Source organism: Ranitomeya variabilis, chromosome 4 (genome assembly GCF_051348905.1).
Source record: "Ranitomeya variabilis isolate aRanVar5 chromosome 4, aRanVar5.hap1, whole genome shotgun sequence".
In the NCBI taxonomy this organism is placed as follows: domain Eukaryota; kingdom Metazoa; phylum Chordata; class Amphibia; order Anura; family Dendrobatidae; genus Ranitomeya; species Ranitomeya variabilis.
In genome coordinates this window covers 494705901-494727265 of record NC_135235.1, presented here as the reverse complement: position 1 = coordinate 494727265, position 21365 = coordinate 494705901, and the positions used below count along the sequence as shown (strand labels likewise).

The following is a 21365-nucleotide window of genomic DNA, read 5'->3' as shown; positions in this document are numbered from 1 at the left end:
ACAGCCACACAGGACACTACCTAGCTAAACTATCTGAGTAAGAAACAACAGCCTAGCTAACTAGCTAAAATCTAGCTGTTAACATTGCTAGCATCAGGAGCAGTGTCTGTGCGCTGTTATATGAGGGATGGCAATGTCTGTAGTCGTGGCTGAGACTAGTGGCCTTTGCACACCCTGGATTCCTGTCACATGCAAAGAACGTACTTCTATGAAGGTACTTGCCTTTCTGTTATCCGCACTCTCTGGGTCTTTTCTAAGCTGCTGCAGACCCCGTTCGCATGATTGCACACAAATTGAGACACAGTCTTGCTTAATCTTCAAACACAAAACTTTACTTGCTTCTGTTCGCAGCACATCCTTCTCAGTTACATTTACAGCATCGCCTTTCGCAGCTCCCTGGGCACCCCGGCCCCTACATATTTATGCAAAAAACACCATCCAAGTAGTACAACATATTATGGAACAGCAAACATATAAAAAAACACCATTATTATTATTATGCATTTTTATAGCGCCATTTATTCCATGGTGCTTTACATGTGAACAGGGCAAATATAGACAAGTACATTATACATCAATAAAACAAGGCACACACAAGTACACGAGGAGAGAGGACCCTGCCTCCAAGGGCTCACAGTCTACAGCCATAAACATCATTAAACGAACTTAATCAGTGCAGCAACCGGGACGTATTTAAAGGGGTAGGGGGGTATACCAGTTTTTGTGACCCCCTTACAGTTACAGTGTCAAAATGGTGCTAAAACAAGATGTCTGCTCTTTATGTGGAGAGGGACATGTGATTTTAGTAGCCAATGACACCAGGCGTTGTGTCAGGACATTGTGGATGTTTCCTGCGCCCTGATTGGCTAGTCGCAATGTGCACACAAAAAGTTAGGGAAAAAAAATACTGTTTACAAGCATGCCGCTCCTCTGCAAACCCCCTCCCCTCATCAACCACGTGTCCCATGCCCATGATACACCACCATTATTGTTGCAAAAGTGCTGAAAATACTTTTGTGGCAAATATTTTCCCTCGCTTTTTACTGAATGTTACTGATCTTTCCCAATTTTATAAAATTTTGCTCGTGCTTTCCGATCACGAATCCAAATGTGCCATATTCGTGCCGAATTTATGTCTGGCAAGCGTTTTCCGAACAAATTCGTTTATCACTACTAGTGTCTCATAATTAAACTACATGCTTTCTTTGGATCATTTTTATTCACATGGATGACAACAAGGTTTGAAAATAAAGTAAAGCCAAAATGTTCATTACATTTAGCATTAGGTACAGTTAAGTCTATACAAGAAGACAATTGAAAGTAAAAGAATGCAGCTAAAATATTATAAGCCTCCTTTATTTGTATTGGTATTTCTGTATCTTAGCAATGTGGATAACCCATCTTATAGGTACAGACAGTTTTGAAGAATTGGCAGTGACAGAATGCACATGGTTCACAACAGGGTGGTGCAGGTGGCTTACAACTTGATTTTAGAGGCACACAGTGTGGAGGTGGTGTCCGTGTTGTCTTTTTAGGCAGAACCTTTTTCTGTAATATAAGTGATAATAAACATCAGTTTTAGCAATCACAAAAACCAATACAAATATATGGAATGTATGATCTTGACTATTAGTTTTATAATTCTTCAGTTTAGAGTTTTAAAACACAATCTAGTGCATCCTTGCAAATATTAGGTTCATAAGTGGATAAATTAGGGTTGTCCCCTTTGAGAACGCTTATTCCTGCTAGTTCAGTTTGTTGTAAAAAAACAAACAAACCAAAAACGCACTATACTTAATCTCCCCATGTCTAGTGCTGTGTCACAGGGCCTTCCCCAGTCATTGTTTATAGGTTGCAGTGGTGACATCATGTCGACAACACTGCAGTCAATCACTGGGCTCAGCGGCTCTGTCAATGTAGACAACAAGAGCTGCTGATCTTAGGGATTTGCTGAAGCTCTGTTGATGTGACACATCACTACTGCAACCAAACAGCAGATACGGGGCAGCGTTGAGGACCCAGTGCTGCTCTAGAGAATGATAACTAAAGGCAGCGTCGGACTGAGCACCTTGGGCCCACCAGAGAAAATTATTCTTGGGGTCCACTATGTAGCTACATCGAAATAAATTCAAGACCATCAATTGTGTGGTAAAACACGCTGATATCAGGGTACAATAAAAGGTAGTACACGTCTTAATTATGTAGCAGGGGTTGGGGTAGCCCCCTTATAGAATATAAATTAGCCCTCCTCATAGGATATAATGAAGCCTCCCTCATGGAATATAATGCAGCCCCCTTCATAGGGTATAATACAGCACTCCACAAAATATAATGTAACCCCCTCATAAGGTATAATGCAGCCCCCATCTACTATATAATTGTCTAAGGGGTACTTCCGTCTTTCTGTCGGCAACTTCCGTCACGGAAAACCCGCATCGCTGATTGGTCTCGCCAGCTGCCTGTCATGGCTGCCGTGACCAATCAGCGACGGGCACAGTCTGATTAGTCCCTCCCTACTCCCCTGCAGTCAGTGCCCGGTGCCCGCATGCTCCCCTCCAGTCACCGCAGTCAGTGCCCGGCGCCCACATGCTCCCCTCCAGTCACCGCAGTCAGAGCCTGCTGCCCGCATGCTCCCCTCCAGTCACCGCAGTCAGTGCCCGCCGCCCACATGCTCCCCTCCAGTCACCGCAGTCAGTGCCCGGCACCCGCATGCTCCCCTCCAGTCACCGCAGTCAGTGCCCGGCGCCCGCATGCTCCCCTCCTGTCACCGCAGTCAGTGCCCGGCGCCTGCATGCTCCCCTTCAGTCACCGCTTAAAAATAATTTTAAAAAAACAACCTGCTATACTCACCCTCCGTAGTCCGCCGAGCCGCGGGCAGCCTCCGCCATCTTCCATTCCCAGAGATGCATTGCGAAATTACCCAGAAGACTTAGCGGTCTCGCGAGACCGCTAAGTCATCTGGGTAATGTCGCAATGCATCCTGGGAATGGAAGATGGTGGCAGCCACGCGCTCATCGCCTGCGCCACAGCTTCACTGGATTGGATCCCGGCAGGTGAGTATATAACTATTTTTTATTTTAATTATTTTTTTTAACAGGGATATAGTGCCCACACTGCTATATACTACGTGGGCTGTGCAATATACCGCGTGGCTGCTATATACTACCTGGCCAGTGTTAGATGCTATGTGGGCTGTTATGATCTGGTGGCCTAGGAGCAGCATGAGACGTACTCTGGAGAAGTTGGTATCTGTACTGACCGCAGACCCTGAACTTAACACCGCAGCTAGAAGTAGCCGTGGGATGTACCTACCAATCCTAGACACCTCGACACAGCCGGAGGACTAATTAACCCTATAGATAGAAAAGGGAAAACTATCTTGCCTCAGAGAAAATCACCAAAGGATAGACAGCCCCCTACAAATATTGACTGTGAGAGGAGAGGAAAAAACATACACAGACTGAAAACAGGATTTAGCAAAGAAGGCCAATCTAGCTGAATAGGAAGAATAGGACGGAGAACTATGCGGTCAGTATTAACACACTAGAAAATATCCACCAAAGAAAATACAAAAACTCCACATCTAACTAAAGACATGGAGGGTATATCTGCCTCTCCAGAGATTCCAGCTTGGCTGCATAAATCCTTACACAGATTAAGCTGGACAAGAAAAAACATGAAATGCACTGAACAATAAGGCCCACAACATGTGGGCTGCAAAAACAAGCAGAACTTATCTTGGTTGAAATGAACAGCAAGCAGGAGAGACCAGGAAGGGATGTGAATCCTCCAGAAACAATGAACAACTGGCACTGACTAAAGGGTGAAGCCAGACTAAATAGCCCAGTCCGAAGTGGACACACCTGATGACTGCTGTGAACGACAGACAGCAGCGCTACCACTTATAACCACCGGAGGGAGCCCAAGAGCAGAATTCACAACAGTACCCCCCCTTGAGGAGGGGTCACCGAACCCTCACCAGAGCCCCCAGGCCGATCAGGACGAGCCAAATGGAAAGCATGAACCAAATCGTCAGCATGAACATCGGAGGCAACAACCTAAGAATTATCCTTCTGGCCATAACCCTTCCACTTGACAAGATACTGAAGCCTCCGCCTCGAAAAACGAGAATCCAAAATCTTCTCAACAACATACTCCAACTCCCCATCAATCAACACCGGGGCAGGAGGATCAACAGAGGGAACAACGGGCACCACATATTTCCGCAACAAAGATCTATGAAAAACATTATGGATGGAAAAAGAGGCTGGAAGGGCCAAACGAAAAGACACTGGATTGATAATCTCAGAAATCCTATAAGGACCAATAAACCGAGGCTTGAACTTAGGGGAAGAAACCTTCATAGGAACATGACGGGAAGACAACCAGACCAAATCCCCAACCCAAAGCCGGGAACCCACACGCCGACGACGGTTAGCAAAACGCTGAGCCTCCTCCTGAGACAACACCAAATTGTCCACAACATGAGCCCAAATTTGCTGCAACCTGTCAACCACAGAGTCCACCCAAGGACAATTGGAAGGCTCAACCTGCCCTGAAGAAAAATGAGGATTAAACCCAGAATTACAAAAGAAGGATGAAACCAAGGTAGCAGAACTAGCCCGATTATTAAGGGCAAACTCGGCCAATGGCAAGAAAGCCACCCAATCATCCTGATGGCAGACACAAAGCATCTCAAATAAGTTTCCAAAGTCTGGTTAGTTTGCTCGGTTTGGCCATTTGTCTGAGGATGAAATGCGGAAGAAAAAGACAAATCAATGCCCAGCCTAGCACAAAAGGCCCGCCAAAACCTAGAAACAAACTGGGAACCTCTATCGGACACAATATTCTCCGGAATGCCATGCAAACGAACCACATGCTGAAAAAACAACGGAACCAACTCAGAAGAGGAAGGCAATTTAGGCAAAGGTACCAAATGAACCATCTTAGAAAACCGGTCACAAACCACCCAGATAACCGACATCCTCTGGGAAACCGGAAGATCTGAAATAAAATCCATAGAAATATGCGTCCAAGGCCTCTCAGGGACCGGCAAAGGCAAAAGCAACCCACTGGCGCGGGAGCAGCAAGGTTTGGCCCGCGCACAAGTCCCACAGGACTGCACAAAGGAACGCACATCCCGTGACAAAGAAGGCCACCAAAAGGACCTACCAACCAATTCTCTGGTACCAAAAATCCCAGGATGGCCAGCCAACACCGAACAATGAATCTCAGAAATCACTTTGCTAGTCCATCTGTCAGGAACAAACAGTCTCCCCACTGGACAGGGGTCAGGTTTATCAGCCTGAAATTCCTGAAGAACCCGTCGTAAATCAGGGGAGATGGCAGAAAGAATCACCCCCTCCTTCAGAATGCCGACCGGCTGTAGGACCCCAGGGGAATCAGGCAAAAAACTCCTAGAGAGGGCATCAGCCTTAACATTCTTAGAACCCGGAAGATACGAGACAACAAAATCAAAATGGAAGAAAAACAGGGACCATCGGGCCTGTCTAGGATTCAGCCGTTTGGCAGACTCGAGGTAAATCAGATTCTTATGATCGGTCAAGACCACAATACGGTGCTTTGCCCCTCAAGCCAATGTCGCCACTCCTCAAATGCCCACTTCATAGCCAACAACTCACGATTGCCGACATCATAATTGCGTTCCGCAGGCGAAAACTTTCGAGAAAAGAAGGCACACGGTTTCATCAAGGAACCATCAGAATTCCTCTGAGACAAAACGGCCACTGCCCCAATCTCAGAAGCGTCAACCTCAACCTGAAAAGGAAGAGAAACATCCGGCTGACGCAACACAGGGGCAGAAGTAAATCGGCATTTAAGCTCCTGAAAGGCAGAAACAGCCGCAGAGGGCCAATTCGTCACATCAGCTCCTTTCTTCGTGAAATCGGTCAGAGGTTTAACCACACTGGAGAAGTTGGCAATGAAACGGCGATAAAAATTAGCAAAGCCCCAAAATTTCTGAAGGCTCTTCACGGATGTGGGCTGGATCCAATCATGAATGGCCTGAACCTTAACCGGATCCATTTCTATAGATGAGGGAGAAAAATGAAGCCCAAAAAAGAAACCTTCTGTACTCCAAAGAGGCACTTAGACCCCTTCACAAACAAGGCATTATCACGAAGGATCTGAAATACCATACTGACTTGTTTCACATGAGACTCCCAATCATCTGAAAAAATCAAAATATCAACCAAATATACAATCATGAATTTATCAAGATTATTTCGAAATATATCATGCATGAAGGACTGAAACACAGATGGAGCATTAGAGAGTCCGAATGGCATCACAAGATATTCAAAATGGCCCTCGGGCATATTAAACGCAGTTTTCCATTTGTCACCCTGCTTAATACGAACAAGATTATATACCCCTCGAAGGTCAATCTTAGTAAACCAACTAGCCCCCTTAATCCTGGCAAACAAATCAGAAAGCAAAGGCAAAGGGTATTGGAATTTGACCGTGATCTTATTCAAGAGGTGATAATCAATACAGGGTCTCAAGGAGCCATCCTTCTTGGCAACAAAAAAAAAACCTGCTCCCAATGGAGAAGAAGATGGCCGAATATTCCCCTTCTCCAAATACTCCTTAACATAACTCCGCATGGCGGCATGTTCTGGCACAGACAGGTTGAAAAGTCGGCCCTTAGGGAACTTACAGCCTGGAATCAGGTCAATAGCACAATCACAGTCCCTATGCGGTGGAAGGGAACTGGATTTGGGCTCATCAAAAACATCCTGGAAATCTGACAAAAACTCAGGAATTTCAGAAGAGGGGGAGGAGGAAATTGACATCAAAGAAATGTCATCATGAACCCCCTGACAACCCCAACTAGTCACAGACATAGACTTCCAATCCAACACCGGATTATGCACCTGTAACCATGGAAACCCCAGCACAATAGCATCATGCAAATTATGCAACACCAGAAAACGACAATCTTCCTGATGGGCTGGCGCCATGCACATGGTTAGCTGTGTCCAAAACTGAGGTTTATTTTTAGCCAATGGTGTAGCATCAATGCCCCTCAAAGGAATAGGACTCTGCAAAGGCTGCAAGGGAAAACCACAACGTCAAATTCTAAGTCCATTAAATTTAAAGCGGCGCCTGAATCCACAAATGCCATGACAGAAAATGACAATAATGAGCAGATCAGGGTCACAGATAACAGAAATTTAGGTTGTACAGTACTGATGGTAAAGGAATTAGCTATTCTCTTGGCACGCTTAGGGCAATCAGAAATAACATGAGCAGAATCGCCGCAGTAAAAACACAACCTATTCTGACGTCTGAATCCTTGTCGTTCAGCTCTAGACACAATCCTATCACACTGCATAGGCTCAGGACTCCGCTCGGAATACAACGCCATAGTGTCCACAACTCTGCGCTCATGCAAGCGCCGATCAATTTGAATGGCCAGAGACATAGAATCACTCAGACCAGCAGACTTGGGGAACCCCACCATAACATCTTTAACGGATTCAGAAAGACCCTTTCTGAAAATTGCCGCCAAAGCATCCTCATTCCATTTAGTCAGCACAGACCATTTTCTAAATTTCTGGCAATACGATTCTGCCGCTTCTTGACCCTGACACAGGGCCAACAAGGTTTTCTCAGCATGATCCACAGAATTTGGTTCATCATACAATAACCCAAGCGCCTGAAAAAAGGTGTCTACATTAAGCAAGGCCGGATTTCCAGATTCCAGGGAAAACGCCCAATCCTGAGGATCGCCACACAGCAGAGACATGACAATTTTAACTTGCTGGATGGGATCACCAGAGGAACGGGGCTTCAGAGCAAAAAATAATTTACAGTTATTTTTAAAGCTCAAAAATTTGGACCTGTCCCCAAAAAACAGATCAGGAGTTGGAATTCTAGGCTCTAAAACCAGAGTCTGAACGATATAATCAGAAATACCCTGTACTCTAGCAGCAAGTTGATCCACAAGAGAAGCAAGTCCCTGAATATCCATGTCAGCGCCAAACTCCTGAGCCACCCAGAGGTAAAGAGGAAAAAAAAACACAACAGACTACAGAAAAAAAAATGGCTCAGCACTTTCTTTCCCTTCTTCTGAGATGCGATTAACTCATTGTTGGCCAGTTGTACTGTTATGATCTGGTGGCCTAGGAGCAGCATGAGACGTACTCTGGAGAAGGTGATATCTGTACTGACCGCAGACCCTGAACTTAACACCGCAAGTAGAAGTAGCCGTGGGATGTACCTACCAATCCTAGACACCTCGACACAGCCGGAGGACTAATTAACCCTATAGATAGAAAAGGGAAAACTATCTTGCCTCAGAGAAAATCACCAAAGGATAGACAGCCCCCTACAAATATTGACTGTGAGAGGAGAGGAAAAAACATACACAGACTGAAAACAGGATTTAGCAAAGAAGGCCAATCTAGCTGAATAGGAAGAATAGGACGGAGAACTATGCGGTCAGTATTAACACACTAGAAAATATCCACCAAAGAAAATACAAAAACTCCACATCTAACTAAAGACATGGAGGGTATATCTGCCTCTCCAGAGATTCCAGCTTGGCTGCATAAATCCTTACACAGATTAAGCTGGACAAGAAAAAACATGAAATGCACTGAACAATAAGGCCCACAACATGTGGGCTGCAAAAACAAGCAGAACTTATCTTTGTTGAAATGAACAGCAAGCAGGAGAGACCAGGAAGGGATGTGAATCCTCCAGAAACAATGAACAACTGGCACTGACTAAAGGGTGAAGCCAGACTAAATAGCCCAGTCCGAAGTGGACACACCTGATGAATGTTGTGAAAGACAGACAGCAGCGCTACCACTTATAACCACCGGAGGGAGCCCAAGAGCAGAATTCATAACAGTGGGCTGTGTTATGTACTGCGTGGGCTGTGATATATATTACGTGGCCAGTGTTATATACTGCGTGGGCTGTGTAATATACCATGTGGCTGCTATATACTACCTGGCCAGTGTTATATACTGCATGTGCTGTGCTATATATTATGTGGCCAGTGTTATATACTGCGTGGGCTGTGTTATATGTTATGTGGCCAGTGTTATATACTGCGTGGGCTGTGTAATATACCGTGTGGCTGCTATATACTACCTGGCCAGTGTTATATACTGCATGGGCTGTGTTATATACTACCTGGCCAGTGTTATATACTGTGTGTGCTGTGCTATAAATTACGTGGCCAGTGTTATATACTGCGTGGCCTGTGTTATATACTGCGTGGCTGCTATATACTGCGTGGGCTGTGTTATATAGTACGTGGGCTGTGTTATATACTGTTTGGGCTGTGTTATATACTGCGTGGCCACTGTTATATATTGCGTGGCCTGTATTAACGCATCGGGTATTCTACAATATGTATGTATGTTTGTATATAGCAGTCACATAGTATATAGCACAGGCCACATTGTATTTGTCTGCTATATACTACATGGCTCCTATCTACTACGTGGCCTGTGCTATATACTATGTGACTGCTATATACATATATACATATTCTAGAATACCCGGTGAGTTAGAATCGGGCCACCATCAAGTAGAATATAATGTAGCACCCTCATATGGCATAATGCAGCCCCCCTCATATAGTAAAATGCAGCCCCACCACAGAATATAATGTAGCCCCCTCAGAGTATAATGCAACCCCCTCATAAGGCAGCCCCCATAGAATATACTGTAGCCCCCTCATAGGGCATAATGCAGCTCCCCTCACATAGTATGATGTAGCCTCCTGAGAGAATAATGCAGCCCCCACATATAATATAATGCAGCCCCTCCACAGAATATAATGTAGCCCCCTCAGAGTATAATGCAACCCCCTCATAAGGCAGCCCCACATAGAATATACTGAAGCCCCCTCAAAGGGCATAATGCAGCTCCCCTCATATAGTATAATGTAGCCCCCTGAGAGAATTATACAGCCCCCCACAGAATTATAATGTATCCCTCTCATAGAGTAAAATGCAGCCCCCCTGAAGAGGTATAATGCAACCCCCTCCACCACAATCATTGTTCACCCCCTCTACCCTCATCATTGTACTCATCACCACCTCCATCATTGCCTTCTCACCCAACTAAATCCGTTTTTTGCAATTCTGACCAGTGTCCCTTTATGAGGTAATAACTCAGGAACGCTTCAACGGATCCTAGCGATTCTGAGATCGTTTTTTCGTGACATATTGGGCTTCATGATAGTGGTAAATTTAGGTCGATAATTTCTGAGTTTATTTGTGAAAAAAATGGAAATTTGGCAAAAATTTAGAAAATTTCGCAATTTTCACATTTTGAATTTTTATTCTGTTAAACCAGAGAGTTATGTGACACAAAATAGTTAATAAATAACATTTCCCACATGTCTACTTTACATCAGCACAATTTTGGAAACAAATTTTTTTTTTGCTAGGAAGTTATAAGGGTTAAAATTTGACCAGTGATTTCTCATTTTTACAACAAAATTTACAAAACCATTTTTTTTAGGGACCACCTCACATTTGAAGTCAGTTTGAGGGTTCTATATGGCTGAAAATACCCAAAAGTGACACCATTCTAAAAACTGCACCCCTCAAGGTGCTCAAAACCACATTCAAGAAGTTTATTAACCCTTCAGGTGTTTCACAGCAGCAGAAGCAACATGGAAGTAAAAAATGAACATTTAACTTTTTAGTCACAAAAATGATCTTTTAGCAACAATTTTTTATTTTCCCAAGGGTAAAAGGAGAAACTGGACCACGAACGTTGTTGCCCAATTTGTCCTGAGTACGCTGATACCTCATATGTGGGGGTAAACCACTGTTTGGGCGCACGGCAGGGCTCGGAAGGGAAGGAGCGCCATTTGACTTTTTGAATGAAAAATTGGCTCCAATCTTTAGCGGACACCATGTCGCATTTGGAGAGCCCCCGTGTGCCTAAACATTGGAGCTCCCCAACAAGTGACCACATTTTGGAAACTAGACCCCCCAAGGAACTTATCTAGAAGCATAGTGAGCACTTTAAACCCCCAGGTGCTTCACAAATTGATCCGTAAAAATGAAAAAGTACTTTTTTTTCACAAAAAAATTATTTTAGCCTCAATTTTTTCATTTTCACATGGGCAACAGGATAAAATGGATCCTAAATTTTGTTGGGCAATTTCTCCTGAGTACACCAATACCTCACATGTGGGGGTAAACCACTGTTTGGGCACATGGTAAGGCTCAGAAGGGAAGGAGCGCCATTTGACTTTTTGAATGAAAAATTATCTCCATCGTTAGCGGACACCATGTCGCGTTTGGAAAGCCCCTGTGTGCCTAAACATTGGAGCTCCTCCACAAGTGACCCCATTTTGGAAACTAGACCCCCCAAGGAACTTATCTAGAGGCATAGTGAGCACTTTAAACCCCCAGGTGCTTCACAAATTGATCCGCAAAAATGAAAAAGTACTTTTTTTTCACACAAAATTTCTTTTAGCCTCAATTCTTTCATTTTCACATGGGCAACAGGATAAAATGGATCCTAAAATTTGTTGGGCAATTTCTCCTGAGTATGCCGATACCTCATATGTGGGGGTAAACCACTGTTTGGGTGCACGGCAAGGCTCGGAAGGGGAGGCGTGCCATTTGACTTTTTGAATGGAAAATTAGCTCCAATCGTTAGCGGACACCATGTCGCGTTTGGAGAGCCCCTGTGTGCCTAAACATTGGAGCTCCCCTACAAGTGACCCCATTTTGGAAACTAGACCCCACAAGGAACTTATCTAGATGCATAGTGAGCACTTATAACCCCCAGGTGCTTCACAGAAGTTTATAACGCAGAGCCGTGAAAATAAAAAAATAATTTTTCTTTCCTCAAAAATGATTTTTAGCACAGAATGTTTTATTTTCCCAAGGGTAATAGGAGAAATTGGACCCCAAATGTTGTTGTCCAGTTTGTCCTGAGTACGATGATACCCCATATGTGGGGGTAAACCACTATTTGGGCGCACGGCAGGGCTCGGAAGGGAAGGCACGCCATTTGGCTTCTTGAATGGAAAATTAGCTCCAATTATTAGCGGACACCATGTCGCGTTTGGAGAGCCCCTGTGTGCCTAAACATTGGAGCTCCCGCACAAGTGACCCCATTTTGGAAACTAGACCTCCCAAGGAACTAATCTAGATGTGTGGTGAGCACTTTGAACCCCCAAGTGCTTCACAGAAGTTTATAACGCAGAGCCATGAAAATAAAAAATAATTTTTCTTTTCTCAAAAATGATTTTTTAGCCCACAATTTTTTATTTTCCCAAGGGTAACAGGAGAAATTGGACCCCAAAAGTTGTTGTCCAGTTTCTCCTGAGTACGCTGATACCCCATATGTGGGGGTAAACCACTGTTTTGGCACACGTCGGGGTTCGGAAGGGAAGTAGTGACGTTTTGAAATGCAGACTTTGATGGAATGCTCTGCGGGCGTCAGGTTGCATTTGCAGAGCCCCTGATGTGCCTAAACAGTAGGAACTCCCCACAAGTGACTCCATTTTGGAAACTAGACCCCCAAGGGAACTTATCTAGATGTGTGGTGAGCACTTTGAACCCCCAAGTGCTTCACAGAAGTTTATAACGCAGAGCCGTGAAAATAATAAATGTGTTTCCTTTCCTCAAAAATATTTTTTTAGCCCAGAATTTTTTTTATTTTTGCAAGAGTAACAGGAGAAATTGGACCCCAAAAGTTGTTGTCCAGTTTCTCCTGAGTACGCTGATACCACATATGTGGGGGTAAACCACTGTTTGGGCACATGCCGGGGCTCGGAAGGGAAGTAGTGACGTTTTGGAATGCAGACTTTGATGGAATGGTCTGCGGGCATCATGTTACGTTTGCAGAGCCCCTGATATGCCTAAACAGTAGAAACCCCCCACAAGTGACCCCATTTTGGAAACTAGACCCCCCAAGGAACTTATCTAGATGTGTGGTGAGCACGTTCAACCCCCAAGTGCTTCACAGAAGTTTACAACGCAGAGCCGTGAAAATAAAAAATCATTTTTCTTTCCTCAAAAAAGATGTTTTAGCAAGAAATTTTTTATTTTCACAAGGGTAACAGGAGAATTTGGACCCCAATATTTGTTGCCCAGTTTGTTGTGAGTACGCTGATACCCCATATGTGGGGGTAAACCACTGTTTGGGCACACGTCAGGGCTCGGAAGGGAAGTAGTGACATTTGAAATGCAGGCTTTGATGGAATGGTCTGCGGGCGTCACATTGCATTTGCAGAGCCCCTGATGTGCCTAAACAGTAGAAACACCCCACAAGTGACCCCATTTTGGAAACTAGACCCCCGAAGGAACTTATCTAGATGTGTGGTGAGCACTTTCAACCCCCAAGTGCTTCACAGAAGTTTATAACGAAGAGCCGTGAAAATAAAAAATAATTGTTCTTTCCTCAAAAATGATGTTTTAGCAAGTAATTTTTTATTTTTGCAAGGGTAACAGGAGAAATTGGACCCCAACAGTTGTTGCCCAGTTTGTCCTGAGTATGCTGGTACCCCAAATGTGGGGGTAAACCACTGTTTGGGCGCACGTCGGGGCTTGGAAGGGCGGGAGCACCATTTGACTTTTTGAACGCAAGATTGGCTGGAATCAATGGTGGCGCCATGTTGCGTTTGGAGACCCCTGAAGTGCCTAAACAGTGGAAACCCCTCAATTCTAACTTCAACACTAACCCCAACACACCCCTAATCCTAATCCCAACTGTAGCCATAACCCTAATCACAACCCTAACCCCAACACACCCCTAACCACAACCCTAACCGCAACACAACCGTAACCCTAATTCCAACCCTAATCCTAACCCTAATCCCAACCGTAACCCTAATCCCAACCCTAACCACAACTGTAACCCCAACACACCCCTAACCCTATCCGTAACCCTAACCACAAGCCTAATCTTAACCCTATTTCAAACCCTAGCCCTAATTCCAACCCTAACTCTAATTCCAACCCTAACCCTAAGGCTATGTGCCCACGTTGCGGATTCGTGTGAGATTTTTCCGCACGATTTTTGAAAAATCTGCAGGTAAAAGGCACTGCGTTTTGCCTGCGGATTTACAGCAGATTTCCAGTGTTTTTTTGTGCGGATTTCACCTGCGGATTCCTATTGAGGAACAGGTGTAAAACGCTGCGGAATCCACACAAAGAATTGACATGCTGCGGAAAATACAATGCAGCGTTTCTGCACGGAATTTTCCGCACCATGGGCACAGCGGATTTGGTTTTCCTTAGGTGTACATGGTACTGTAAACCTGATGGAAAACTGCTTCGAATTCGCAGCGGCCAATCCGCTGCGGATCCGCGGCCAATCCGCTGCGGATCCGCGGCCAATCCGCTGCAGATCCGCGGCCGATCCGCTGCGGATACGCTGCCGATCCGCTGCGGATCCGCGGCCGATCCGCTGCGGATCCGCGGCCGATCCGCGGCCGATCCGCGGCCGATCCGCTGCGGATCCGCGGCCGATCCGCTGCGGATCCGCGGCCGATCCGCTGCGGATCCGCGGCCGATCCGCTCTGTGTGCACATGCCATAACCCTACCCCTAACCCTAACCCTAACCCTACCCCTAGTTCTAACCCTAGTTCTAACCCTAACCCTAGTGGAAAAAGAAAAAAAAATATTTTCTTTATTTTATTATTGTCCCTACCTATGGGGGTGATAAAGGGGGGGGTTTATTTAGTATTTTTTTATTTTGAAAAAATGTACTTGTAACGAATCTGCCAGCCGGCAGATTCTTTGGGCGCACTGAGCATGCGCCCGCCATCTTGGAAGATGGCGGCGCCCAGGGAGAAGACGGACCGACTTCGGGAGGATCGGTAAGTATGAGGGGATGGTGGGGGGGTGGATCGGAGCACAGGGGGGGGGATCGGAGGACAGGGGGAGCGGACAGGAGCACGGGGGAGCGGACAGGAGCACGGGGGAGCGAACAGGGGGACGGAGGGGGGTACCGGACAGAACGGAGGACTGGGGAGGAGATCGGGGGCGGTGGGGGGGGCCAGAACATGATTTCCAGCCATGGCAGATGCTATTGCAGCATCGGCCATGGCTGGATTGCAATATTTCACCATTTTCATAGGTGAAATATTGCAAATTGCTCTGATTGGCTGTTGCACTTTCAACAGCCAATCAGAGCGATCGTAGCCACGTGGGGGCAAAGCCACCCCCCCTAGGCTGAAGTACAACTCCCCCTCTCCCTGCAGATCGGGTAAAATAGGAATTAACCCTTTCACCCGATCTGCAGGGATGCGATCATTCCATGACGCCACATAGGCGTCATGGGTCGGGAAGGGGTTATACAGCCCCCCACAGAATTATAATGTATCCCTCTCATAGAGTAAAATGCAGCCCCCCTGAAGAGGTATAATGCAACCCCCTCCACCACAATCATTGTTCACCCCCTCCACCCTCATCATTGTACTCATCACCACCTCCATCATTGCCTTCTCACCCAACTAAATTATAAAAAAAAAAAAAAATAGGCCACATATTTGGCAGTGTGGTGTTTCCATGACAGGCCTCATATATCTGCCTGCTCCAAGTTTGGGCATTTTAGGCCAGTATTCCAGTTTTTTTCCTGTCTGTTACTCTACTTATATACAGCACTATGTTACATTTAAAAAATAAAAAAGACAGGCCACATATTTGGCAGTGTGGTATTTCCGTGACAGGCCTCATTTATCTGTGTACTCCAAGTTTGGGCATTTTAGGCCGGTATTCCAGTATTTTTCCTGTCTGTTACTCTAATTATATACAGCACTATTTCGAGAACCTCAAAAAAGTAACAGGCCACATATTTGGCAGTGTGGTATTTCTGTGACAGGCCTCATATCTGCGTGCTCCAAGTTTGGGCAGTTTAGGCCGATATTCCAGTTTTTTCCTGTCTGTTAATCTACTTATTTGCAGTACTATTTAGCAAGCCTTAAAAAAAATACAGGCCACAAATTTGGCAGTGTGGTATTTCCGTGAAAGGTCTCATATACGTATCTGCGTGCTCAAAGTTTGGGCTGTCATGATCTCTGCAGGCAGAGATCATAGCAAGCCTATAGAGGGACAAGCTCTCGGAAGATGGAACTATACTGACCATGAACTAAGCCTGCCGCGCAACTAGAAATAGCCAGGTAGCATTTCCTATTTATCGCTAGATGCCCAGCTCTGGCCTAAGACCTAAATAGCTAGCAGAGGGAAATATAAGACCTGGCTCACCTCTAGAGAAATATTCCAAAGAAGACAGTAGCCCCCCACATATAATGACGGTGAGTTCAGATGAAACAACAAACGCAGCAGGAAAATAGTCTTAGCAAATTTGAGGTCCGCTTACTAGATAGCAGAAGACAGATAGTATACTTTCATGGTCAGCAGAAAAACACTAACAAAACACCATCCAGAGATTACCTTAAACTCTGGCATTAACTCATAACGCCAGAGTAGCAATCCCTGATCAACGAGAGCTTTCCAGACACAGTAACAAAACTTCAGCTGTGAACTGGAACAAATAGGCAAAACAAAACATGGACAAAAGTCCAACTTATCTAGTAGTTGTCTAGAAGCAGGAACAAGCACTGAGAGGCATCAGATAACATTGTTGACCGGCAAGAAACCACCAGAGAAATGAGCTTAAATAGCGACACCCACTACTGATGGAACCAGGTGAAACAGGAAAGAGGATGACAAGTCCAATTCCACAAGCGGCCACCGGGGGAGCCCAGAATCCAAATTCACAACAGTACCCCCCCCTCAAGGAGGGGGCACCGAACCCTCACCAGATCCACCAGGGCGACCAGGATGAGCCCTATGGAAGGCACGAACAAGATCAGAAGCATGAACATCAGATGCATTGACCCAAGAATTATCCTCCTGGCCGTAACCCTTCCAGTTGACCAGATACTGGAGTTTCCGTCTGGAAACACGAGAGTCCAAAATTTTCTCCACAACGTACTCCAACTCACCCTCAACCAACACCGGAGCAGGAGGCTCAACTGAAGGTACAACAGGTACCTCATACCTGCGCAACAACGACCGATGAAAAACGTTATGAATGGAAAAGGACGCAGGGAGGTCCAAACGGAAAGAAACAGGATTAAGAATCTCCAATATTCTATAAGGGCCGATGAACCGAGGTTTAAACTTAGGAGAAGAGACCCTCATAGGGACAAAACGAGAAGACAACCACACCAAATCTCCAACACAAAGCCGAGAACCAACACGACGATGACGGTTGGCAAAACGCTGAGTCTTCTCCTGGGACAACTTCAAATTGTCCATAACCTGCCCCCAGATGTGATGCAATCTCTCCACCACCGCATCCACTCCAGGACAATCCGAGGATTCCACCTGACCGGAGGAAAATCGAGGGTGAAACCCCGAATTACAGAAAAACGGGGACACCAAGGTGGAAGAACTGGCCCGATTATTGAGGGCGAACTCTGCCAATGGCAAAAAAGCAACCCAATCATCCTGGTCAGCAGAGACAAAACACCTCAGATATGTCTCAAGGGTCTGATTAGTCCGCTCGGTCTGGCCATTAGTCTGAGGGTGAAAAGCAGATGAAAAAGACAAATCTATGCCCATCCTAGCACAGAATGCCCGCCAAAATCTAGACACAAATTGGGTACCTCTGTCAGAAACAATATTCTCAGGAATACCGTGCAATCGGACAACATTCTGAAAAAACAGAGGAACCAACTCAGAAGAAGAAGGCAACTTGGGCAGAGGAACCAAATGGACCATTTTAGAGAAACGGTCACAGACCACCCAGATGACAGACATCTTCTGGGAAACAGGCAGATCTGAAATAAAATCCATCGAGATGTGTGTCCAAGGCCTCTTAGGAATAGGCAAGGGCAACAGCAGTCCGCTAGCCCGAGAACTACAAGACTTGGCCCGAGCACCAACGTCACATGACTGCACAAAGACTCGCACATCTCGTGACAGGGAAGGCCACCAGAAGGATCTTGCCACCAAATCCCTGGTACCAAAAATTCCGGGATGACCTGCCAATGCAGAAGAATGTACCTCAGAGATGACTCTGCTGGTCCAATCATCCGGAACAAACAGTCTATCAGGCGGACAACGATCCGGTCTATCCGCCTGAAACTCTTGCAAGGACCGCCGCAGATCAGGAGAAACGGCCGACAAAATTACTCCCTCCCTAAGGATACCTGTGGGTTCAGAATTACCAGGAGAGTCCGGGTCAAAACTCCTAGAAAGGGCATCTGCCTTAACATTCTTAGAACCCGGTAGGTATGACACCACAAAATTAAAGCGAGAAAAAAATAAAGACCAGCGCGCCTGTCTAGGATTCAGGCGTCTGGCAGTCTCAAGATAAATCAAATTTTTGTGGTCAGTCAATACCACCACCTGATGCCTAGCCCCCTCGAGCCAATGGCGCCACTCCTCAAACGCCCACTTCATGGCCAAAAGCTCCCGATTCCCAACATCATAATTCCGCTCTGCGGGCGAAAATTTGCGAGAAAAGAAGGCACAAGGCCTAATGACGGAGCAGTCGGAACCTTTCTGCGACAACACTGCCCCAGCTCCGATCTCCGAAGCGTCAACCTCAACCTGAAAAGGCAGATTCACATCTGGCTGACGCAACACAGGGGCAGAGGCAAAACGGCGCTTAAGCTCCTGAAAGGCCTCTACAGCATGAGAGGACCAATTAGCAACATCAGCGCCTTGTCTGGTCAAATCAGTCAGTGGTTTAACGACATCCGAAAAACCAGCAATAAATCGGCGGTAAAAGTTGGCAAAGCCCAAAAATCTCTGAAGACCCTTAAGAGAGGAGGGCTGAGTCCAGTCACAAATAGCTTGCACCTTGACGGGATCCATCTCAATGGAAGAGGGAGAAAAAATATACCCCAAAAAGGAAATTTTCTGGACCCCAAAAACGCACTTAGACCCCTTCACACATAAAGAATTAGACCGCAGAACCTGAAAAACTCTCCTGACCTGCTGGACATGAGAGTCCCAGTCATCAGAAAAAATCAGAATATCATCCAGATATATTATCATAAATTTATCCAGAAAATCGCGGAAAATATCATGCATAAAAGACTGGAAAACTGAAGGGGCATTAGAAAGACCAAAAGGCATGACCAAATACTCAAAGTGGCCCTCGGGCGTATTAAATGCGGTCTTCCACTCATCCCCCTGCCTGATCCGCACCAAATTATACGCCCCACGAAGATCAATTTTAGAGAACCACTTAGCACCCTCTATACGAGCAAACAAATCAGTAAGCAATGGCAATGGGTATTGATACTTAACAGTGATCTTATTCAGAAGCCGATAATCAATACATGGTCTCAAAGAGCCGTCCTTTTTTGAGACAAAGAAAAACCCAGCTCCCAAGGGAGAAGAAGATGGAACTATACTGACCATGAACTAAGCCTGCCGCGCAACTAGAAATAGCCAGGTAGCATTTCCTATTTATCGCTAGATGCCCAGCTCTGGCCTAAGACCTAAATAGCTAGCAGAGGGAAATATAAGACCTGGCTCACCTCTAGAGAAATATTCCAAAGAAGACAGTAGCCCCCCACATATAATGACGGTGAGTTCAGATGAAACAACAAACGCAGCAGGAAAATAGTCTTAGCAAATTTGAGGTCCGCTTACTAGATAGCAGAAGACAGATAGTATACTTTCATGGTCAGCAGAAAAACACTAACAAAACACCATCCAGAGATTACCTTAAACTCTGGCATTAACTCATAACGCCAGAGTAGCAATCCCTGATCAACGAGAGCTTTCCAGACACAGTAACAAAACTTCAGCTGTGAACTGGAACAAATAGGCAAAACAAAACATGGACAAAAGTCCAACTTATCTAGTAGTTGTCTAGAAGCAGGAACAAGCACTGAGAGGCATCAGATAACATTGTTGACCGGCAAGAAACCACCAGAGAAATGAGCTTAAATAGCGACACCCACTACTGATGGAACCAGGTGAAACAGGAAAGAGGATGACAAGTCCAATTCCACAAGCGGCCACCGGGGGAGCCCAGAATCCAAATTCACAACATTGGGCATTTTAGGCTGGTATTCCAGTGTTTTTCCTGCCTGTTACTTGACTTCTATACAGCACTATTTAGCATTTAAAAAATAAAAAATACAGGCCACATATTTAGCAGTGTGGTATTTCCATGACAGGTCTCATCTATCTGTGCTAAAAATTTGGCTATTTTAGGCCTATATATTCTAGTGTTTTTGCTGTCTGTTACCCTACTTACTGACACCAATTTGATATCCAAAAACACATTTTGAACTACAGTCCAGATAGTTTAAAGTGTGGTTGTCCCGCACACGTGTCACATACAAGTTCGCTCCCAATTCAGCCATTTGTAGTGAACGTGTAAAATATTCTAGTCCATTTACAATGGGCAAGGGACGGGGAAGTGGACGTGATGGTGATGGTGCATGACAAGGCCGTAGGCAAGCTGAAATTGGGCCACAAAAAACACACATCTCGCTGGACCTTAGTGTCCCAAGTCCTAGGGGACCGCAGCAAGACAGCACTATTGAAGCCAGAGCAGTGTGAAAAGGTTGTTGGTTGGATAGCAGATAATACTTCCAGTTACTTGGCCGCCACCACCAGCACCCTGTCTTCCACACGGTCAAGTCTGAGTAGCCACGAATATGGACCGCATATTACTCACCCTGATCCTCCTTCCTCCCACCATGCTGAATGCCCTGAGACAACTGATCCCACACTCGGACACTTCAAAGAACTGTTCACTTTTCCATTTATAGATTCGGCCCTCTCGCCCGGTCCATTTGAAGCGGGGCAAGATGAGATTCCATGTAGTGATGACCAAATATTTGAGCAGCCACGATCACAAGAGGTGGACGATGATGAGACACAATTGCCAGAAAGTCAGGAGGAGTACCAGGGTGCAGAAGTGGAAGATGAGGTGGATGATATAGTAACTGACCCAACCTGACAGGAGGACATGCAGTGCGAGGACAGCAGTACACAGGAGGAAGGAGGCATAGCACCCCTTCAGGCAGGAAGAAGCAGTGTGGTGGCTGCAGACAGAAGGCGGGCAACCGTTCCCCGTAACACCAACATGACGGAAGTTGTCAGTCCAACTGTTAGGTCTTCTTGAGTCTAGTTATTTTTTAAAGACTATACAGATAACCCCAAACAGGCCATTTGCAACTCCTGTCATGCCAGCATCAGCAGGGGTAGCAAAACTACCAGCCTTACCACCACCAGCATGATCAGGCACATGGCAGCAATGCACCCGACTTTGTGGGCCCAACCCTAGGCTCCAGGAACAGCATCTGCGGGTGACACCACTGCTTCTTCCACTGTTGTACGTGAAAGCCAATCCCCTGTCCACAGTG

At 45.7% G+C, this 21365-nt stretch overlaps 1 protein-coding gene across 1 annotated transcript in view; it reads right to left on the bottom strand.

Annotated features, from left to right (window-relative positions):
- Nucleotides 1-316: 316 nt before the first annotated feature.
- Nucleotides 317-21365, bottom strand: part of LOC143769062 (agouti-signaling protein-like) — a 177940-nt gene continuing 156891 nt past the window's right edge. Inside the window, exon 4 of the mRNA XM_077257646.1 lies at nt 317-1548. Within this exon, the coding sequence (XP_077113761.1) occupies nt 1381-1548 (168 nt within the window). The 3' untranslated portion in view covers nt 317-1380. The remainder of the gene's footprint in view (nt 1549-21365) is intronic.